Source organism: Rhea pennata, chromosome 1, assembly GCF_028389875.1.
Source record: "Rhea pennata isolate bPtePen1 chromosome 1, bPtePen1.pri, whole genome shotgun sequence".
NCBI lineage: Eukaryota > Metazoa > Chordata > Aves > Rheiformes > Rheidae > Rhea > Rhea pennata.
In genome coordinates, this window is record NC_084663.1 from 6673694 (window position 1) to 6696963 (window position 23270).

The 23270-nt window shown below is 45.2% G+C and overlaps 1 protein-coding gene across 6 annotated transcripts in view; it reads left to right on the forward strand.

Annotated features, from left to right (window-relative positions):
* The window catches only part of CELF2 (CUGBP Elav-like family member 2), a 206060-nt gene that overhangs the window by 109038 nt on the left and 73752 nt on the right, over positions 1–23270 (forward strand). For all 6 annotated transcript variants that reach the window (XM_062580586.1, XM_062580593.1, XM_062580617.1 and 3 more), the window contains exon 3: positions 9639–9721. In XM_062580586.1, the coding sequence (XP_062436570.1) occupies positions 9639–9721 (83 nt within the window). The remainder of the gene's footprint in view (positions 1–9638; positions 9722–23270) is intronic.

Here is a 23270-nt window from a genome sequence, read left to right on the forward strand (position 1 = left end):
GCAAGGCAAAATTAAGCAGAGCTAAATATATTTACCATGAGTAGTGTCTTCAAAATTAATATTTGTGAAATAGCTTTCTGGGGGAAATTGTGGGGATACTGATGTTGGGAAATCCCCAGACAGGATGAGATAAAACTTTGGAAGAATTGTATGTGGAAGCCTAATCCTGCCCTGTCAGGGAGGAGAGCTTAGATGAATTTTCCTTTCTCTCCCAGTTTTCCAAATATATTAAAACCATTTTCCTGTATTTGTAAGATTATAGCACTTTCCCTCAGTATCCATATTTTAGTAGGTCATTTCCTAGGCACAAGGAGAAGACTATCTGAATCGTCTGAGCTTTATGGAAGCACAGATGCGACCTATGCGTTTGGCGTCTTCACCGATTTCGCCTCGGTTGATCAGCAATCAAAAATTAAAAAATAATAATAACCCAGGTTTGCAAGCTCTCTCATCACTAATGGTTTTCTTGCTCCAACGAGGCTGCCTGGGCAAGGGGAAATACGAGCTGTTGTTATTAAACGCCCGTGGTTTGTGCAGCCCGAGATGCTCGGGTAGGGGTGACCTGGGCTCTGCTGCCGGGTGCCCCCCAGACCTCTCCGAGCGGGAGCTTTCCGCGCGGCTCCCCCGCCAAAGTCGCCCGCTGCTTCTCCCCCTTGCCTGCGCTCATTAAGCGCTGCCATTTATTTTTGTGCGTCTGCACAAATATATGGCTTTATTGCTAAAGTGGTTTGTTTATCTTTGCCGCTGCCGCATTTATTTTAGCACTCATCTAAACAATTAATTAGGGAAACACTTGAGTGCCGAATACACTTCTTCAGATACCACTCAGTTGTGGGGTTTGTGTTTCTTTTTTCTTTTTTTTTTTTTTTCTTCTTTTTTTTTTTTTTTTTTTTGATTTCCAGGAGCATCGAGCAATAAAAGAAAAGAAAAAAGTCTTCTGCATTTCCTTTTTTTTTCCTAACCGTGCCTTTCCCCCCTTGTTTGAAGCTTCCAAAGCCGGAGTATATTGCTTTGAAAGATCACGGGCCCTGCCGAGAGTTCAAAGCTGAGCAAAGAGCCTTGCTTAAAGTTCAAAGGCTCTGCGAAGTCGCATCTTCATCTGCTTAGAATTGTTTCAGCCAGCTCAAGAGAGAGGAGAGTGCCAGGAATTTCTTCTTTTTTATTATTCTTCTTAAAAACAAAACAAAAAAAAAACTAATTGGAGGATGACTATGTCTCTGGTAACAAGTTTCGGGAAAGCAAAGCTGCTTAGATCAAGCGCTGCTGGAAGGTGTCTGCAATGCAGGAAGGATTTGACATGTGTTATGGCCCTGGGAGAGTGAAGCTGGGAACTACTGGAAATCAGTGAGGGATATGTAAGGGTTTCTAATGTTGAAGTCAAGAAGAGATTGAAAAGGTTTGACTATACAGTCAGCAAATGGAGCAGGGAGTATGGCAGATTTGGACAACAGATTTGTTCCTAAATTGTGAGGGATGGCGTAGAGTAACACATTTTTAAGAGAGAAGATTTTCACATAGATGATAATTATCTCCCAGAAATGAATGTGTATGTTGTTTACAAAAAAATCCTGAGTTCCTGTGGAGTCTTGGCAATTCTTTGACCAGCCTCTGCAGGTCCCTGTTAGGTGGCTTGGTGGGTGAAAGCAGTAAAACGTGGCATTGGGTGGGCTTGTGTGTTGGGGGGAAATAGGGCTTTGACTGAAGCTCAAGGCTGTCCAAGGCAATATTTAACCTAACACCTTTTTCTACGCTGCTTAAGTGCCCTTAAGTGCTTGGTTGTCCTTCCATTTCCTATAAGCAAAATTTTGGAGGAAACGGGTTGATCTGCAGTTGGTTGGGCAGAAGCAGCACTTGCGAGAAGTTCTCTATCATTCGTATCACTGTTACTGTCACCTCTTTATACCTCACTTTTTTTTTCCTACAATTTGTTCAGAGTATTCCTTTGAGGTGAGGACATTTCTTTCTTTCCATTTTACCAGGGGAAGCTGGGGCACAGGGAGATTAAAGGCCAGATTTTTAAAAAGCGTGTAAGCATCTAAAGATTCAGATGGATATGGAATGATCTTTTCAGAAGAAATTCGACACCCTGTTCCTCAAAGTGAATTATCCAAGGTCAGATTTAGATTTTGTTGCAAAATGCAATCTAAATCTTCCACGTCCAGACAAAACCAACCCACCAGCCTTCCTCCTACCAGGTTTGTGGATAAGGGGCAGGTGTTGTTTTGTTTTTAAGAAATGTATGTTCTTCATTAAGCATAAACAACATTGCTCTTTCCATCTTCTTCCCCCTTTATCTCTGGGCCTTCTCTTTTATCTCTTTATATAGATAAATCTGAGCTTTCCAGAGGCAGCTTTAAAAGACCTGAGCTCAGAGGAGTGGAGCTGTCAGGGCTGTGGGCTGGGTAGGTGGTCCCGTACTACTGAGGGGCTTTAAGCTTGACTTTCTCACATGAAATTTAAACAAAACTTCTTGATGTAATGGATACAACAGGACTGGATTAAACTGTTATTAAAAGAAATGCATCTAAACACCAACTCTGGAATTCACACATTTCTTAAGGTGTTTCTGAAAACAAGGTGTGACATGCATTGGTATTGCCTTGCTTGTCTGTGGCAACACGGAGCATGCTGCAGTTTTAATGTTTCAGTGCCTCGGTGTCTAAAGAGAAGAGCAATTCTGGTGTTCTTTCTGTGCAAAAGCTTGTCTTGGGGTCACAACTTGCTCGTGAATGAGAGCTGGTTCTCAACTGACAAGCCAAAGCAAAAATAAAACAGTAATTTAACTGCTAACTAACTGATGCTGCCTGTTAAATAAATTTGTAATAATTTTTAAGGTTTCATTGCATCATCTTCTTTATACCCCCCAAAGAGGTTTAAGCAGATGTTCAGCCAGATGGGGCTGGGCAGCCGCAGCTCTCCCAGCCTCTCCTTGTTTGAGAGATGCTTCAGTCCTTTCGTCATCTTTGTGGCCCTTTGCTCGACTTGCTCCAGTTGCTGCATGTCTCTTGCACTGGGTAGCCCAGTACTGGACCCAGCAATGCAGATGTGGCCCCACCAGTGCTGGGTAGAGGGGCAGGATCACCTCGAATGACCTACTGGCAACACTCTGCCTAATGCAGCCCAGGATATCATGAGCATTTAAGCAGTGAAAATAGTTTCAAATTCAAAGTGTAGGCTTTTCATAGCGATAGCGTAGTTTATGAACTGCAGCTAACTCTTTGGATAGTCAAGGGTTTGAAGATTTTTAAAGGGGTTATTTTATGATAAAACCATGAAATTGGGAGTGTCTTTGCCTGTAGTTAGACTGGGAGTTAGGTGGCCCCTCAGGAGCTGCAGTGGAGTTAGAGGTTTTGGCTGAGTGGTGGTCTGCAAGTTTTAGTGGGGAAAATCAGTCTTTAATGATCTTTCTGGAGCATTCAGATGGCAGAAAACATCCATGGAAATTCAGGGATTCGAAGAGGGTGTCAGGAAGTTTAATTCGCTATAGTGAGTGTCAGGGCCAGAGTGTAGTGCTTTGGGAATGGCATTTGGGAAAGAGGGATTCCTGTTTAGGTTAATCTGTGTAAACATGACCTCTGCAGAGTGTTTTTGAGTTGAAATACAGTGGCACTGCGTTTATGGAGTGGGTTAAAAAGAGGGGACATCTTAATTTTTCATCTCTGCTTTTTGATTCTCTGTACTCCAAACCCTCTTTCTCCACTCTCTCCAAAGACACATTTTGCAGATGGGCAGATTTAAAAGTTAGTTTGGGTGGTGGCTGGGGATGTTACTGCATTTCAAAGCCAGTGACCTTAAATCAGTAAGTGTTACCTGGAGAAGGCGAAAAAGAAGCAATGACTAGGAGGTTGCTTCTGAGAAGAAGAGGGTAGGGATACCCATCACAGAGCTGGCGGGTGGCGTGCTGTCTCCCTGGCCTCTCCCTCTGCTCTCCTACTTACTGAGTAGGAGTTTTCCAAAAGCTTTGGACAAGCTGGTTTTACTCTAAGCAGCGGGTGCTGATGTAGAAGACCCCAATTATTCAAGATCTAGAAACGTGAATGGACCGAAGATGAGTTTCGATGAGAAGCACCAAGCAATCGTTCCGTTTTTCTCACCGGTGTTCATTGTTTTACTTCTAAACGGGGCTACCAGAAAAAAATGACTCTCCAGAAGGATTTTTCCTGCTTGGGGGTTGCTTGGAGGTGCTGGTGGTGGAAGGCAATGCTAGGCTGAAATTGCCTCGCTGCTATAAACCTGATTTGTATGTATTTATTTACACTGCCGCAATATATATAATCCAATTCTGAATCGCTTTTCTTTTTATTTTATTTATCGCCACCCACTACACCTATTGAATGAGTACTACCAAGCAGCAGATGTGGAAGTTGGCCTCTTTCTTCCTCGATGTAGCTACGGGCACACCGGCCGTTCGCTTCCCAGGCATTATGCACGGAATGCTAGCGGCCGGGAATTTGCTAAAAGCGGTTGTTCCTCCGCAGGGAAAAAAGCCCGTGGAAGTTCTTCAGATACTTTTACGGCCGTTAGACATTGAAAACCATTTCACAGAAGTGGCTTATTTCAGAGAGGGAGGGAAAAAAGCGGATTCTAGCAATTTTGCCCTTGCTATCTTTTCCATCTGTGTCGCGCTGTAGTCAAAATTTGCATAATAATGGCCGGGGAAGTGTTGTGGCACGCAAACGGGTGCATATTAGTTCTTAGTTGCTTTCCCCAAAAGGCTTGAAAATGCAGTAGATTTAATCTAGGTCAGAAAAAAAAAAAAGCAGCACACACCACTTCCATTTTGTCGGCAGAGGACATTTATAGAGAGCATTTGTATTCGCGAGGGGCCGGGGATGACAGAGCGCAGCTCCTCCGAAAGCGCTCCCCGGGGCAGCCGAAGGCCGCCAGCGAACGGGGACTCGCGGCCAATTAACGGAAAGGGCCGACGTAACCCGCGAGGCACGGAGAGGAAAAAATGGAGCTCCCTGGGCTCGTTTCTCGCTGGCCGTTTGGGGGACCCCGGAGCAGAAAAAAATAATAATAATAATAAAGGTGGATTTCTGCAGCTTAGGGCGATGCCGCTCAAGGATTAGTCGGGAGAGAATCGTTTCCGTCTTATTCCGTGTGCAACAGAGCAAGAGGGCAGCGCGGGTGGAAAGCAGAAATGCATCCATGCCCTAACCACCCTCTTCTTCTGTTCAGTAAAACTGAACAGGATATTAGATACTAATGCCAGAGCAGTGTCCTCCACTGAGGTTAGCTCATCGCACTTAAAATCTGGCAGTCTGAATGCTGGAAGAGGCTTTCGTTGCTCTGCACCGAGCTTGATCCATTTGAAAACGGTTGTTGCCCAAGCAGCTCCCCAAATTGCCGTAGCCACAGGGCTTTTCTGTGGCTTTAGCAGAAGAGGATTTTTGATGTCTTCGTCGCCTTTTGGCAAACGGAAGCGTAGCTTATGGTGCGTCCAGCTGCAAATCACACAGGAAAAAAAAAGGGGGGGGGGGGGGAAAAGCAATCCTCCTTAACTTCCCAGCTCGAGCTGCGCCGGCTTGAGAAGGAGCTGCCGTCCCAATTGAGATTCCAGGCACGCATGGAGCCAGCACCCGGGCTGCGTGCAAACGCGCGGACAAAAGTGAGCTTCGGCCGCAGAAAGGAAGAAGCAGGGCCTTCGCTGCCTTGATCTGGCACGGCTCCGAATCCAAACGCCGCCGTTCACAGGATTTTCAGTTCACACGGAGAGGACTCGGTCGCCATCCCGCATGCGAATGCGCGCGGCATTGAATTTGGCTGCCAGCGTCCCGCTGCTGGCTCCAAGAGTACAGCGCTCAATCATCCGATGGTCGTGAGAGCTGTTTCGAAGCGTTTATTTTATTGGCCTAAGAGGTAAAGCAAATTTCCTACTTTTAAGTCACTGCAGGCTTTGCAGACGTGCTGATAAGCTCTTGGGTTCGGATCCTGGCATCGGGTGATAATATGTGCGACGTGGGCGAGCTCCAAATTGATAAATTTGGACGGGGGAAACTATGAAAACTCATAAATCAGATCGGAGGTGGCCACGTTTGTCAAAGTACAAAATCCTGGCCCGGCGACCGAGCCCCTTGCGCAGGCTCCAGCGCCGGTAGCCGGTAGCGTGGGCTATGCTGCCGTCGCGGACCGGCGGAGCACCGACTTGTTCACCACTCACAACGACGCCTGTCAACAGCTCTCGCTGCAACTGCGAGAAAGAGATAAAAATGACGGCGCAACCGAGCTTCTGTCGGTGGCTTGCACCAGGCTGCGCCATGTCTCTTGGTCAAACGAACGTGCTGGCACAGACCCGCATATCCGCTCCACTGGGCAATGGCACCAGGATTTCGGGTGCCTAAGGAAAGGCTCAGACAGCAGAAATAGCACAGGGGCGCATGTCTCGTGGTGGGAAGTCACTGATGACTCTTTGAAAAGATCCCATTGCCCTATGGAGAATTTAGAAAGGGTTTGAGAACTTGGTAAATGAAGTTACTTAGTGAAAACTCCATAAGTTTATCATAGTTCTACAAAGGGCACAAATGCTTGATTTTGCTGGCACCAGAAAATCAAAAGCATGGGTGTGGTGGTGCAAGATCCTCTCCCTTCTCTCCTTTTCTTCCTCTATCCCTAACTTCTACATGATGGTTTCAAAAACACAGGTAAAGTCCTCCCTGTATCCAGTCATCTCTTGGTGCTGACTCAAGTAAAGCTGTCTCTAGCCATACGCTAACCAGTCGCCCCCATCAGTGTGCATCTAAACAGGTTTGTGCGGATCTGCGTGGTTCATTCAGCATTTTTTTGTTTCCATGGGTACAAAGATGAGAGGTCTCGTGCTGCTGTAAATGTGGTTCCCCAAAGAGGCTCATCGTAGAAGTTCTCCTGGATGGGAGGGGAGGAGGTTAGCACTGCCAGGCTTCGAGTTATTTGGACATCAGAGAAGTTTAGCTGTAGTTCAAGCCGCTGTCAAGTTTGTTGGGAGTGAAGCCAGGATTACACGTGCAGGGGGATGGCAAAAAGATTTTTTTTTTTTTTAGTCTTAGTAGGAAATATGTGTTTTCCTTTCCAGCAATGGCACTGATGTCTTTGGTAATGTGACATTTTCTTAGATAAAATGGAGGAAATGGAGGAAAGTTGCTTCCTAGCAATGCTTCAGCGAGGGAGAGCTACTGATGCTCAAGCGCAAATGAGCCCTGGTCTCTTAAATAGGGGTTTTCCCTTGCAGTATTTCTGCAGAAACAGCTGAATTCTGAATTTTCTCCTATGGAATGTGGCTCTGAGCCAAAAGGATTTTAACACTTGAGGCATCTTCAAAGCCAGTGTGTTGGAAACACCGCGGTTTGCATAACTTGGCAGCAAGCACCTCCAGAAAAGCCATAGGCTGAGCCCGAGAATTTCCTTTGAGAGCGCGCGTCCTTTTGCCTTTTCCGTTCTCCTGGGTTTGCTTATTTTCTTCTCTCTCTAGCCCAGCCCCAGCCTCCTTAGCAGATAGCTTCGGAATTGACTGTCCGCAGCTGGTGCCCAGTGTGGGGCAAACCGCCGCAAACCTTTTGTTGTGGTTCTTTAATCCGGGTAAAACGAGTACAAATCAGAATGATTTTACTCCTGTGCATTTTCAGGTGATCTGGGAGCTTTAGCAGGCACCATCTTCGAGATGGTCTGATGACCTACCTAAAACATATTTCCCGTTATGCTACTTTTTTCTCCCAGTCTTTGTTTCCAGAGATATTTTTCTCTCCTGCACTCTTACTTCCTAAAAATGGCTAGTGAGTATTTCAGTGTATATACATCTGTCAAGTACTGTTCATTCAAGTAGTGCCAAGAATGACCAAACCAGTAGATTTTTTCTATATCTGAATAGCTGGAATCTAAAATAAACCCATTTGGACTGCCGGTAAAGGACAGCACAATTGCCCACTTGCGACGTCTGTTTGATCCTTCCCTTCAAAATCCTCTCCTGTGGTTTAAAAGCTTTATATTAAACATCTAGAAAACCTAATGAAGAGATGGTAATAGAAAATGTACTACAGGATTGGCTAGCAAGGTGGAGACACATCATGGTGTCTTCTCAAAGTTGTGTTATTGAATGTTACAAATTCTGGTTTGCTCCCCGTCTTCATTCTGGAGTTAAATCATTTAAAAGTGCCGAGTTTGCCATCAGCAAACAGACATCGTCGGCAGCATGGAAAGGGTTAAGCGTGCGTTACCTGCCTGCCAGCGTGTTCTGTGGCCTGGAAGTGCTTTCCTGTGTTTGTCTGGGATAAACTCACCGTAATCCGGCTGGGATAGGTGCCCACCTTTGCTTGCCGTAATGGTACCGATCGTGGCTGCCCAGCCCCAGGGAGCGCTGGTGGAGAGATGGACAGCGTGAGCCGAGCACCAGGCGGTGCAGGGGCGTCCTGGGTCTGGCCCTGGTTTCCAAGGTGGTTTTAGCCATCGCCGCGTGGGTGCTTGGGGTCTCTGCTGGTGGCATGCGCCAGTGCACGTTTGCTCCCGTGTCCCCTTTGCTGTTATTTCCATGCTAAGAGACAGGATGTTTTTCAGGCCGGTAAGCGCTGGGAAGGCAGTGCTCGCTGCCCAAAGGACATGCTGCCTTACCTAGGCTCTGCGGGAACGGCAAGGCTGGTGCAGAGGTCCGAGAGCCAGGCTTGCTGCCGCTTGCCGTTTTACTTCTGCTATGCATCTGGAGTTGCTACAAATCTGCAATTAAGGCAGTAGCACTGGTTTATCATTCATCAGAAAAAAATTGCATGCTCTAGCTTGATGCGAAGCAGGTTTTTGCTCTGATAGCACCTTCTGCCTTCCAAGCAGCTTTCACCCTCCCAGCATGGTTGGGTCCCGAGCCACCCAGGGCAGCTGCAGAGCTCCTTCACAGCCTTGGGGTCACCTATTCAGCCCCCAGGTGGGAGCTACTCATGTGCATGAGACAAGGGCCGCGCTCCGTCCCACCATGTCTCCCTCAGACCACGCAGATGGAGCGTGCAACCAAGCAGAAAGAGAAGGGAGCTAAAGCCCAAGCTATGGCACAGCTATTAGCTGTGGCAGCTAAACCCGCTGCCTTCCTGAAGGCTGGGCAGGGCGAGAAAAGTCTCCCTGTTGCCAGCCATCAGCGATCTCTGGTATCTTGTCCATGGAGAAGTCGCCTGCATCTTATCTTCCTTCTTGCAATGGAGGTGGGTGTCCTACCTCCAGTCCTAGCTGGTTTTAAATGAGGAGAGCAACCTTTAGATCTTACAGGTAGGGTCCTTTAAATAAGGTCTTGATTTAACACAGTTTTCTGATGTGGATGCAACCCTGAATTCCTACAGCTCTGAGCTTGCCATGCTGCTTATATTCAAAGTTTAATAGGGAGCCTTCAGAAAAATGTAACCTTATTTATACTGCATAAAGCCAATTGGATTTTGGTTAACTTAATTTCTAAGTGGTTACAGTTCACTAACAATGTAGGTGTGCTATAGAGGCAATGCACAGGGGGTGACTTTTTATTTTAAACCATGCAAGCTTTTCTTTTATTCATGTCATTCAGGCAGCCTCCTGATAATTCGCATTTCCAGCTTTCATAATGTGTTGTTCCACCAGTGTTTTTTCGCCCTCCCTATTGTACTCTCACAAATCATACTCACTAATTTCTGAAAGCTTTTCATTTCTCTCTATAGGTTGTTGTTTCGTAACATTTTATACAAGAAAAGCTGCTCTTGAGGCACAGAATGCACTGCACAATATTAAAACTTTACCTGGGGTGAGTACCTTTCCTTTTTGATCCTAATTATTTTATCGCTGGAAAAATAGCCCTTTGGCTCAGGATGCTCGTTAGTGCCCCAGCTGACCTTGATCTCGTCAAGGGAGTGTGGCTAACCTGATGGTCTGTACTGCAAGTGTGCCAGCCCGGCAGCAAACGCACTAGCTGTAAAGACAGTTGCTTTTCTCTAGACCATCCCTTGGCTGGAAACAGGGCTGATTCCTGCAAAATAAAGGTAGAGTCAATTAAAAAAAAAAAAAAGAAAAATAGCAGGGGGAAGGAGCAGGGGAAAATACATGGGATGGGAAAGCAAAAGCTCTCCAGCCGTGGGTTTTTTCTATTTGCAAAATGGGAGAGAGGAGGGAAACGCAAGGCGGCTTTCGCAGAGGCGGTTGCCGAAGGGCAGTCTGCATTCGCTGCCCGCGGAGGTGCCGCCGCCGCCGCCGGGCCCTGCTGCCACCCGAGCAACCCGCTGCCGCGCACACGTCCACGCAGCGGGGGGTTGTATCGCGGCACGCAAGGACGTCGCTCGGAAATCTTCTCGCGTTCCGATTTGTTCCGCTGGATGCGGCCGAGCGTTTTTGCCGGGGAGCAGAAGGGGAAAACGTTTCCTTCTGGGCGCTCTTGGGAGCGCGGGCGACGCCGGCGGCGGGCGCCGTCCCCGAGCGCCCCAGCTGCGGGCGGCGAAGCAGCCTCGGCGCTGCCCCGCGCCTCCTTGTCCCTCCGCTTTGTTGTGGCTAGTGAGCACGGAGCAGGCAAAGAGAACACTGTGCCTTTTTCTTTTTATACAAAACTCAAAAATGGAATAATTTTTAATGCTAGGTCTTTAGCCATTAAGATTTATCTTTGCAAGCTCTTTTTTTGCCTTCCTGACCTTTTTTTTTTAAGGAAACGGGGAAATGACATTCCTATGATGCTGGGTCCTGGGCTGTAAAAATACTCCCAATACTGCACAAGTTGTTAAGTTGTCACTTTGATATAAGTCGTTCCACCTACATCTCCAAGGGATGTCTCTAATAAACAGCAACAACTCAAACGCAGATTAACTTTGCAAACGACCCAGTGTCCGTTATATAACAGAGTTATATTTTGCACAGACTGTACGCTGACATTCAGCATATATGAAGATCCTGTTACGATGCATCTGCACGATCCCAAAATAACTAACTTTAAGCACTCTTTAGAGTTGGGGCATGCATCTTGAAAACACTTCACTGGAGCAGGATTCTCCTGATACGAATTTTACCGATTTCCGTGTTGCTCGGTCTGGTTCACTAGGTAGTTTGCAGTGAACCAGCAGGAATGAGTAGCGCACAGGCCCATGCGCAAAAGTCCATACGAGTAGGTAGAAGCAACCTCCGAGCAGCTTGACAACAAGGGATAAATTCGGATCAGGTTTCTTTTGGCATCCAGTGCCAGAACGATGATATGGAGACCTAGGAGACAAAAAAAATCTGTGCATTCCACTTTTACTATAATGTAAACCCACTGCAGATAAGGTGCATTCCTGAAATAGCCCGGGGAAAAAAAAATCAGAGGCGAAGGCAGGTGACTCGTTAATTTAACGAGTTACGGTGGAGGCCGGAGCAGGATGCAGCAGGGGATGCAGCGCGGCTGCTTTTTTCCCTGCTGCGGAAGGGCAGACAGGAGCACTGCTAGCCCAGGGCTATATTCGTAGCCAGGTTAGTTCTGGTCCTTGTCGCTTCGTTGCTTAAATGAAGACCTGCTCCACGTGGCTCAGTATGTAGGTTTTGGATCGGCTCTTGTGAAGCCCAAGAAAGTGCTCGTGTAGTGCAAGATCCATCCACCAGCCAAGGCTGAACGTTCACTTTAATTTGGGTGGGTACTGGAGCAACGGCTGCCCTGCGCTGTCATTATATCTACATTTTGGGATGGGCCTTGACAGAGACATGAAAATGTGAACATTGAACATTCACATGAACATTGTTCACACTCTGTTCCTTTGAGCCGCAGCTTTTTAGTGGACACGAAGAAAATAGGACCAGACATAAATGATTAATACAGACTCTTGGAAGAAAATATTGCAGGGTGCCTTGCTGTTTGATTACAAGCCTTGGAATTAGTCAACATTTCCATAATTCTAAACCAATATACACCTGTTTTCCCACTGTGATGTGAAGGCACAACTTAATTTAACAGAAACCCCACTGTGCTAAATCTCTCATTAAATATCAAGCCAGTTCTGTAATTTAAAGTTGCAGCACCACTATTTTAACTGAATTGCCTTTGTATTATGAAATTAATAAGAACTTAATGATGCACTTTGCTGTATTCCCTCAGATTTTTTCACAGCAATGAAACAAAAAAGAAAGATAAAGAAGAAAAATATGTCACCAGCTGACATCTCAAAGCTTTTTTGGTTTTAATCATTTTCCTGGGGATAAAATTCATTTTAAAGAGTTTTTAAAAAAAAATTTAAAAACTTTCAGCCTAAGTAGGATCAAACATCTTCTTTCTACTCCTGATTATATAATGTCCCTGTTCGTCCTAAAGTTCCTTGTCGTATAATGGAGCTTTTATCTTCCCCCCAAAATGTATTCAGATATCACTTGTTACAGTAACATTTCTACGGGGTGGAGAGGAAGAAACATCGTGTTTGAGAAATGCAGGCTGATATATGATGCGTATCAGCAAAAAGGAAAAGTTCCCTTTTGGTACTGGCGTCAGGAGCAGCCGTTATGTTTTATAAATGAGCAACATGAATTTCTGGAAGTTATTTCAAATACAACATTCGGGTGGCTCCAGCTCATAGGGGTGCGGTTTGTAATATTTCAAGTTACAGTCATTTTTTCCAGCGTGAAAGTTGCTTTGGATTTTATTTTTAAAAGTGGAGGGGAGGAAGAGAAACTTCTCGGTTTGAACGTAACGGTGATTGTAGGAGCATGTTTCTTTGGGACGAGGTGCAGAGCTGAGACCTTACCCACTCTCATCTCATGACCTCCCATCTCATGGTCAGGAATCTCATGGCCGTGTTAGAGGTGTTTAACTTCCAGTCCCTAAACAAAATCATCTGAGAAAGTCCTCCCATCTCTATTCCGTACCTTTTTTTGTTTGTTTTACCATTAATATAATATATTAGTTTAAAAACAGAATACGCTCTGCTTTGCTCATGTAAAAAAAAACAGTTTGCTGAGATTTGCTGGCAAAAGTTATCTGGAGATTGATATCTCAAGGACTATTTGTCAGTGTATTCTTGAAGCTCAATATCTGAATAAATGCACCTTTAATCTCATGCAGAAGCAGTTTGGAATTAGGAATCTACTGGAATCTATTTGAAAAACCTAGACCTGAATTTCTTTAGATTCTGTATTTTATATTTGAAGTTAGATTCATTTGACACAGCAATGATCATTTCTTGTCCGTATACATAATCTTAGCTATAAGGATAAATGCAAAAATATCACAAAAATATTTAGTGTTTGGCCCTGATTTAAGTCCCATCGTTCCTGTGTGTTTAACTAGTCTCAGTTAACACCCATCCTAGAGTTTTACCTGGTTCTTCATTCAAGTGTGATAGGCATATCCCTAGCAGCAATGAGTCCTTTGTACTGAGGTCCTGGCATGGAATTAGGACATTAGCTTTATGAACCAACTTAATTACGAGTGTATCAGTGGAGAAATACAGTTTGAAGAAAGCACTTAAAATTTTAACAGCACGGAGGAGTTTGTGGACTCTTACTATCTTGTAAAATATTAATGGCCTCTTTTTTTACCAGATGTTGTAAAGGAGAAAATTTTCAATTTTTTACATTGTAAGAATCACTGCTAGTTTTATTAAATACCATTTACGTGACAGGGAAACATGACTGCCTTAGAGGGATTTTTTCCTTAGGGATGCTGTGCTAGCTGGTAAGAAACCTCAGGTCCCGCTTGGGGTGTAGATTATGCAAAAATATTTTTAAAGAGGAACATAGATTATTGCTGTGTTTTGGTGCCCTTTGAGAAGATGGTATGCTCTGCCCTCCAAGGAGCTGAGGAGATAAACCCTTTTGCTTAATTTGGACAGGATACCTGGGTTTCAGATATGAACTGAGGTGAGACCGAAACCTCCTAAGTTTAGAGAAGATCAACCATAAAGATTTTGTTTGGCTCTATATCCACTTCTTGATAAAATCCTGTTTGTCCCACCAGAAGTAAACACCAAATTTGTTTCTGCTCTCCACTTTCCATCATGCTCCTTTCTAATGACTCCTTTCTGGAATAGCATTTTAATATTCAGTGTGCTTCTCTGCTTTAGGCCTTATGTGTTGTCAGTACTGTGTGAACATTAGGTAAAAATTACCTGTAATAAAAAGGTAATCATCCAATATGATTTGAATAATAGCCTGAATACGGGATATCAGTGACTTTGAGAGATTTTGACAAACTGAAAGGAAATTCAAACAGCAATTAAATTAGTTAAGGGATTGGACTGATTGATTTATGATGACAAATGAAACTAATTCAGTACCCATATAGCATGGCCAAGTTAATGAAGGATCAGAGAAGTCTAGAACTACTTAAAGGATAAAAATAACCAGCTGGGAAAGTGGAGAATTCCCAGTGAGTGTCTATTCCTGGTAACTGGGCTACATGACATTGAATGAAGTTGAGAAAGTGAATCTGGCCCATTACTTGCTTTAAGACACTTTTTAAATGCAGCCATTTAATGATACATTTTTCCAGCTCAGAAGTTCCTTTTTGTTACACAAATGTGCCACTGTCACTTCTACCTCTCAAAAAAGAAGTTGCATTGACATTATCAATTAAATGAAAATGAAGTATTTGCCCAAAATTCAGATGCCATGATGGAAAGATTATGTTTGCATTTACCTTTGCTGTGAAACACAGAACACATCACCAGCCCTGAATTCAATATTGCACAAAACTGTAAAAAGTGACAAAGTAACTTAGGAGCCTAATGAAATCTGAGTAAGTAGCTGAACTTGCAGCTTCACAGCAAAACGATACACGATATAGGTTGTGTGGGCACAGGGAGATGGGCGTATTCGCTTAGTAAAAATAGCTTCTCTGAGTTCAGCAAAACATTTCATTCGTAACTATATTGTCCCTTTTTATTAATGAAAGTTGAGGGCCAGATTTGCCTTTTCTTACTGCCTGATCACAGAATCACAAAATGTTTGGGATTGGAAGGAAGCTCTGAAAATCCTCTGATGAAACCCAGTAGCTCAAGCAGGGTCTCCTAGAGCAGGTTTCCCTGGACTATATCCATTTGGGATATCAGTGTCTCCAAGGATCTCCAAGACTCAGAAACCTCTCTGGGCCACCTGTTCCAGTGCTCAGACACCCTCACAGTAAAGAAGTTTTTCCTCATGTTCAGTCAGAGCGTCCAGCGTTTCCGTTTCTGCCTCCTGCCTCTTGTCTTGTTGCTGGGCACCACTGAAAATAGTCTGGCTCTGTCTTCTTTATTCCCTCCCATCAGGTATTTGTATGTGTGGATAAGATCCCCCTGGAGCCTTCTCTTCTGCAGGCTCAACAGTCCCAGCCCTCCCAGCCTCTCCTCATATGAGAGATTCTCCAGGCCCTTCATCATCATTGTAGCCCCCAGCTGGACTCACTCCAGCAGGTCTGTCTCTCTGTTGTACTGGGGAATCCAGAATTGCACACAGCACCCCAGCTGTGGCCTCACCAGGGCTGCATCGAGGGAAAGGATCAGCTCTGTTGACCTGCTGGCAACACTCTGCCTAATGCAGCCCAGGAGACCATTGGCATTTAACCAGTGAAAATAGTTTCAAATGCAGAGCGTAGCTTTTCATAGTGACAGCGTAGATTATAAACTGCAATTAACTGTCTGGATAGTCAAGGGTTTGAAATTTTTTAAAAGAATTGTTTTATGATAAAACCATGATATTCTTGATACTCCAGGTGGGGCCTCACCAAGGCTGAGCAGAGAGGGAGGATTACCTCCCTTGACTTGCTGGCAATACTCTACCTAATGCAGCCCAGGATACCAGTGGCCTTCTTGGCCATGAGGGTGCATTTCTGGCTCATTCTCAGCTTGCTGTCCACCAGAACCCTCAGGTCCTTCTCTGTAGAGCTGATCTCCAGCTGGTCGGCACCCAGTGCATGGAGTTATTTGCCCCCAGATGCAGGACTTGGCATTTCTCATGATTGAACTTAAAGTGGTTTCTCTCTGCCCATTTCTTCAGCCTGCTGAGGTCCCTCTGAATAGCAACACAACCATCTAGTGTATTACCCACTCCTCTCAGTTTTGTGTCATCTGCAGACTTGTTGAGTGTGCTCTCAGTCCCATCATCCAGTCATTAATGAAGAGGTTAAACAGTTCTGTAGCCAGTATCGACCCCAGGAGCACACCACCAGTGGCTAGTCTCCACCTGAACTTCACAACCTTCTGAGCCTGGCAGTTCAGCCTGTTCTCAGTCCACCTCACTGTCTACCTATATAGCTTGTACTTCACCGGCTTGCTTATGAGGATGCTATGGGAAATGGTGTCAAAAAGCCTTAGTAAAGTCAAGGTAAACAACATCCACCGCCTTCCCCTCATCCACCAAGCCAGTCATCTCATCTCTGAGTCATCTCATCAGCCATAGCATTAGGATAGTTTTCTGGGATGCAGAAGAATGGAGTTCACATCCTGTCTGGCTTATTTGCTGTAAGGGTGTAACTTTAATTCCCCTAACAGTGCTCTCACCACCAGACTGCTCAGTTGAGATTGGGGGTCACTATTTCTTCTTTTGACATTGCTCCACTGTGTATGAAAGTATTAAACTCTCATGGGGCTCAGAGAGAGCAAATAAAAACACTTGGTTGCCTAGTATTGAAGGCAGTGATTCAAGAATTGTGATATCCGGATGTGAGTTCATGCTCCAGTAAGTATTTTTATTATTTGGAAAAGCTTCAAAGCTTGGAAGATGGTCCCCCAGAATGTGCATACAATAATAATCTGGCAAGAAGACCCATTGGCGTGAATCACTGGGGAAAGGAGACTAAACCTTGGTCTGCCGTACTCCAGGGGAGTGATGCCCCAGTCTAGTCCCTGGGGTACGTCAAGAGGGCACTGAGCTGCGCAGCGTGTAGGCATCAGGGAGCTGTTTCAGATCCTGGGTGTTCATCCCGAAGGGTTCTTTTTGCATGGTGTAGTAGATCTGCTGAGAAGCAAGGGCACACTAGCCCAGCTGCAAATGCAGTTAGGTGCAAGCCAGCGTTTTTAGATTGCTCTTTTGGAGTAGCTGAGGATTTTCTGCACAGCTCTGCAGTATAATAATACTGGGATGGAAACTAAGTAATGCAAAATACTGGCTTAACCTGAGAAAGTTTTCCTGATGTGAAGCCCATCATCAAAAGGCCAAACTGCTCTAACATGTGATGCTGTACTTTACCTCTAATTTCCATAATTCCGGACAGTTGAGGTCAACACTTCCCAAAATGCCTCAGGATTTTTATGTCCAGCTTAGAACATCTTAACCTGCTTTTCAGAAAGGTTCAGCTATCTATTCACAGAAAATCAGTTTCAAGCTGGGTACCCAAAAATCATTGGCCATATGCAGAGCAGTCTTCTGTGCACTTAAGAATGGGAAAGTCTGAACAAATTTGAGAGGCCTCTAGGGTATTGCAGTGCTCACCAAGACTTAGGCAGGATGTTTAGCTAGGGCTAATAGCCCAGCAACTCTCTTAAACCGTTATTCCTCTTCCTGCTGGTGTTAGCTGTTTTCTGTTAGCCAGAACAGAAAGTACAGGTGCTTCAGTCAGCCTCATTAGCACCATGACACAAGCTATTAAAATTGTCTTGATAATGAAAAAAATAGTTCAGGGAGCCTTCCTAGCCGTCTGACAACTTCTATGTGTAGGGAAATTAGAAAGGCAAATCATAAACAATGTCGCAGGCGTCAAGGGGTAACATTGTTAGAGATGCCCTTGGATGCCATTTACCTGCCTCAGTTCCCATGGCTCTGAGTTATGTTGTGACTAAAGAGCCGGGGCTCCGTGACATGTTCTAATGGAGATGTTTTGCTCACAAAACATCCTTCTGTGAGTGCCGAACCCTGCGAGTTCTGCAGCTTTTTGCAACGATCCGTGCTCGATTTGTACTCATCCAAGGGATCACAGAATCACAGAAGGGTTGAGGTTGGAAGGGACCTCTGGAGATCATCTAGTCCAATCCCCCTGCTCAAGCAGGGTCTCCTAGAGCACATTGCACAAAGTGTTGTCTCATCTCATGCTTATGCTGTCATGGTGGAGCCTCATGTTGAGGAATCCTTTGGTAGTTTTTTCCTACCTCAACTGGGTTTAGAAGCACTGTGCCGTTGTATGTGCCAAAGGTGGGACAAGAGAGAAAACATAAGCTCTGTCTTCTTTGCGCTGTTAGAAATCCTGGGATGCTTCCTGGAAAACCCAGTGAAACTGGATGGCTTGACCACATCTCCTGCTCTAATATCACAGTTTGGGCAATTGTGTGCTTTCTAATTAAAAACAATTTTTTAGACCGAGAAAGATAACTAATTTTTCACTTGTTCTCCTAAGAAAAATTATCATCTTTCTCAGCTCTCAGTTGGAAGAGCTGCTCTTTGGCTACTCTTGTCCTGGGGTATGGAGCAAGTGGTCCTTTCTCCTTTCCCAGCAGCATCTCTGGAGCTGCAGTCTGGCAAGCTCCGGGTGCGAGCGCCTCCCTGCTGTAATGTCATTTCACCTGATAAACGTCGGAAACCTTCCAGCACATAAAAACGTGCTATGATTTCCCACCCTGAAAAGTTAAGTGAGAGACAACGCCTAGTTGCAGAGGCTATATTTCAGGACAAAAAAGGAATTTGATTTAGCGCCAACGTTTGGTTGTCAGGCTGCCTCCTCTGTTTTTCTAGGGCAATTAATTAAAAAGGCAAAAACTGCAAAATAAATAAAAAGGAGGATGAAACAAGGTCCTGAGTGGTGATAAACAAAATGTAGTTTCCTTTGTGGTTGATTTTTATCCAGCTGCAGCCAAATATCAAAGTGATATCAAAGGAAAGCTACCCATTAATTAATTCAGGCTGGCTTCGCAAAGCGAGCCGGAGCCTTGGCAGATACGTGATTCCGACGACTCCCTAATCTTCGCAGGGTGTCGTTCAGAGCGGCATTAAAGCAGCTTGCAGTCAGTCCCAGCTCTCGCCCCCCCGTTAGCCCGAGATGGGCTCTCTCTCGTCGCCGGAGGGGACGCGGGGTGTGCAGGTGAGCGTTGGAGCGAGCGACTTCTCTGGGTTTTTTGCAAATGGAATTTACAGTGTATCGGGGGATCTCGTGAATACCGTTCGCCCGGGTCTGCTTGCAACCGTTACGAGAGCCTGTTGCAGCAAATGGAAATCTTCTTGTGAAGGAGAAATAAAGGAAAAGGAAAGAGAGAGAAAATAAAGCGCCTCGTGTTTGAAAGGAGTAGTAGCAATCTTTTTTAAAGGATGAGTGGAGCCTTATCATTGATTTAAAGATAGGGAACACAGGATTCTGAGTTACAGAAAATAAGATTGGAGGGGAAAAAAAGATGCTAATCAGAGGATGAGATTAGTTTTTAACCAAGACCTGGAAGCCCTGTGCCACCAGAAGCGAAGCCCGCAATTGTGCGAAGCCAAACACGCGGGTGCTGCCTGCTCGGAGGGCACCCGTCGGCGGGCTCTGAGCCATGCGCCGAGCTTCCAGCCGCGCGCTTCCTGGATATTCCCATTCGGCCGCGAACGCCTCCGGTGATTGAATGCAGTTTGTGTCCTGCGTTCCAGACCATCACTTGAGCGAGCATCCACCAGACGGCAACTAATGCTGTTTTGTGGCCGGTTCGTGACAGCGCCTCGGAGGAAGATGCGCTGTGTTGTGATACAGTGCGCTCGTTCCAAGTGCTGCGAGGCGGAGGGAGAGGATAAGTGCCGTGCCGGGGCTTCCCGGCCAAGCAGGCCCGGCAGCACGGAGGGCAGCGGTGTGTTTCTTTCCTCCGGGGCGACGCGTTGGTACTGCCCCAACGCCGGTGACAAGTGGGAGTTGTTTCAGATTGTACGCTGAATTGAGGATTTACAGTCGTAAGAGGTGGGATAAAAATTCGATCAAGTATCAGGGAAACCAGTATCTCTCCAATTAGAATAATCTTCTAAAGGAAACAGAGTTAAATCTCAATCCTTAGGGGCATTTGGGGTAGGAGAGAATTAGAAAATATATGACAGACAATAATACTGTATTGGCATTAAGTCATTCGAGATGAGCTAATGGATTTTTTCATCTCTCATTGCTGCAATTGCTAAGTGAAGGAAATTGCTGTGCTTGTCTGAATATAGAATCCTCCTATTTGTCTGTACAGAAATACATGATTAACCAGAAAGAAAGATGTTGGTAAGAGTTACAGTCAGTTTAAAAGCTCTGCTCGTTTGCTTCTGTTTGGGGGGTTTTCCGGGTTGCTTGGGTGGGCACGTCCTTTGCCACTTGGGACTGTATCCATATTCCAAAGCACAACATGATTTAAAGGATGATCCCGGTTTAAAGGCAGCACCATAGCTAGCAGCTCTCATGTCTGGCACTTGTCTTCCTCCCTGTTGGTGGGGAGCCAAAAATAGTGAGTCTTCTCTGCATCCGCACCGCCTTCCCTGGTGCTTTCCTTCCCCTGCGCCAGCTTCACGGAAGTTGTGACAGCCGTCAAGGTGCATTAGCAAGGTTCAGCGTTGGCCAAGAAGCTGGGAGTTGGAGTCACCCCAGTGCCAGCATTGCTGCCTCCGGAGCAGGTGGGATGGGTGATGTGGGAGCTGTTAGCTCAGTTTGGTTTGAGGGGACCCTCCTGATCATGCTGCTTGGCCTCGAGCTGTTCTACCTGCAGCCGCCTTTGCAGAGAGCTCGCTTTGACCTTGTCCAGTGGCGCGTGAAGATGTTACTCTTGGAGCACAAGGCAAAGGAAACTGCTAATTGAGTGGGAAAGCAACATGAAGAATAAATAAGAGAAGTTAGCTTTGCACAGGGTGGTGTTTATGAAGCACATTTGGTGGGTTTTTCAAGGGAATCAGGGGGCTTAGTCTCAGGAAAAATGTTCTAACGTTCATCTTTGGATTCAGACGCTAATACAGAGCTTTGCAAATAGGTGGAGGCAGGTTGATTTTGGCTCTGTTGTTCCCAACACTGTCCCTTTTTACTAGCGAAAGCTTAATCTCACTCTCTAAATAACACAGCCAGCTGGAACTGATTCTTTAAAAATATATGATTTTGCTAATATTGCCCTTTTAATCTGTTCATTCAGCTTCCCAAGCACCTATTGGGAGAAATATATAAATCTGTTAGATTTCCTTAGGATTAGCGTGATGAATGCTAATGTATGCTGCATGTTTAATATGAGTACAAAATACCTTCTTTATCCCAAATGAAAGCCCTGGCAAGCTACATTAGCTACAGAGATGCTAAAAAAAGAGAGAAGAGAATGAGTTGAATGGTCAAAAATTGCACAGTTACTTACTACAGTGGTCTTACTGCTGTTTGTAACTGTATATAGACACAGCTGGATGCTCCTATATTCTCGTGGACGGTGTGTATTTGTGTGTGTCTGGGGTCTGAGGCTGCAGTAACATTCTGTCTTCAGCGATGGATCAAATATCTGGCTATCTTTCCTCATTCTCTCTCTGCAGCCAGCTTATTTTGCCACTGCAGAGTATTGGCATAGCATCGAGAGCTTTTATTTGGATGCCGATCCTGGAGAGCTATGGAAAATGTCTATACTTCAGCGCACAGAGAGCTTAAATAAAATCTATGAGCCGTATCCTCACTTGGCGTAAAACATTATGGCCCCACTGGCTTGGCAATAAAACCATGCTGATTTACTCCAGGTGATCTCAGTCCAGAGAGTAAGATTTTTGATCTCTTCATTCGCAGCCCCCTTCCTAGCTGAACGTCCTGGCCATTCCCTGCAATATTTAAATACGCGTGTTGACAAGTAGTTTGGGGCTTGTGTCTGACCTTTCCAGAAATCTGGATTATAACAGGGAGAAATCTGACTGACGGGCTGCTGGAGACAAGGGAATTGTGAATAAAGAAATGCAGGCTGGGCTCGGAGCTGCTCTGCACCTTTTCTAAGCGAAAACTGCAGTAGCCCCCTGTCAGCACTGCCAACTCTTCCTATAAATTGTACTGTTCGCTCTAATTTAAAAGGTGGGTTTTCAATAGAAGTTATAATTTGGATGCTTTTTTTGGCTTATTTTAGACTTACCTCAGTCATACTCTTTAACTATAAGATGTTCTCGCTGTTGCATTGAAATGCAAATATGAAGGCTTTCCGACGAGAACTTTAAAAAGGCATCATGTAAAATAAAATCCCATAGCCTCGAATTTGACTTTTGTGCCAAATAATAGACTCTAGTTTCTGTCAGAAGAGGAGACCAAGTGCGGTGCTGGAACAAGGTGACCTCCTATCCCACAAAAAGAAGCGGGTATAAGAGGCACTTTAGAAAATGCAGGAGAAAAATCTGTGATGTACAACCGAGGAAGTGGTTGAGGATGATTTCCTTCTTACTGAACGAAAGCCAAAGAAGAAGATACTTGGAGAGGAGATGATGCTGACAAAGAAACAAGGGAGCCCTGGCTAGCCTGTCTTGCCTTTCTCAAACGTTGCCATCCCTGGTTGTTCCCTTTAAAGGGTTGTTTCCTGAATTTCAGCTTGGCAAAGGTACAGGATGTTGCTGAGCAGAATCACATGATGTTTTCCTCGAGTATAGTTCACAGAGGAGACAGTACATGGAAGCCCAGAATGGAGTAAATCTTAAAATAAAACTTCTGCAAAACAAGCATTTAATATCCTGGTAGCGGTGCTCTGAGTCACAGCTGAGTTTTTTGTTTTACATTACAAAAGACGCCGCATATTTTTAAGTACCTTTCATTTAAACTGAATTTCCTCACAGTCCTCTGTAGCCTCCCAGAACATTTCTTTCATTTGGGTTTTGTCTGAGGTTTTGCAGGGATAGAGAAGGAGGTAGAGGATTGCTTTACTTTCTTAGCCTCATCCTAGATGTTTATGTGGAGTCACAGCTCAGAAAGGGAGGTTGTTCACAAGGACCACATGCAAATGGTAGCGCTCCAGAACAGAGCCCACAGCCCAAGTTACTTGAAGGGTTTCCATTTGACAGCAGAAGGGGGGGGGGGTTAAGCCGGAAATTTCACAAGTCAAAATTGGAATCTTGTGGGAACATCATCTTTGGTCTCCAAAGACGCTGAAATCATAACTGAGAAGGGCAAATGTCACTGGGAGTGTCAGCAGGCACCAGCACTGCCCGAGCCGATGCTCTGACACGCACTGGGAGATCAGAAGTGAAATAAGCTTTTCCAGCTCACCCAAGCAAGCACAAGATTCAATTATTCCCATCCAGAGGTTGGGAGGTGGGAAGACTTTTCCCAGGAGATGACAGAAGAGGCACTGGTTTGGGGCTTGGCCCTGGTTCTGTTTTCCAAATGTTCACGTGGGGGCTAGGGAGGAGTGCGGACCTTTGGTTTTAAGGAAGAGTGCTCCTTCTGGAAGTATCCTGTTGCCTTCAGGAAGGCGTACCAGAGACTGGATAGGGAATGGAAGAAAATACGACTTCCAAATACT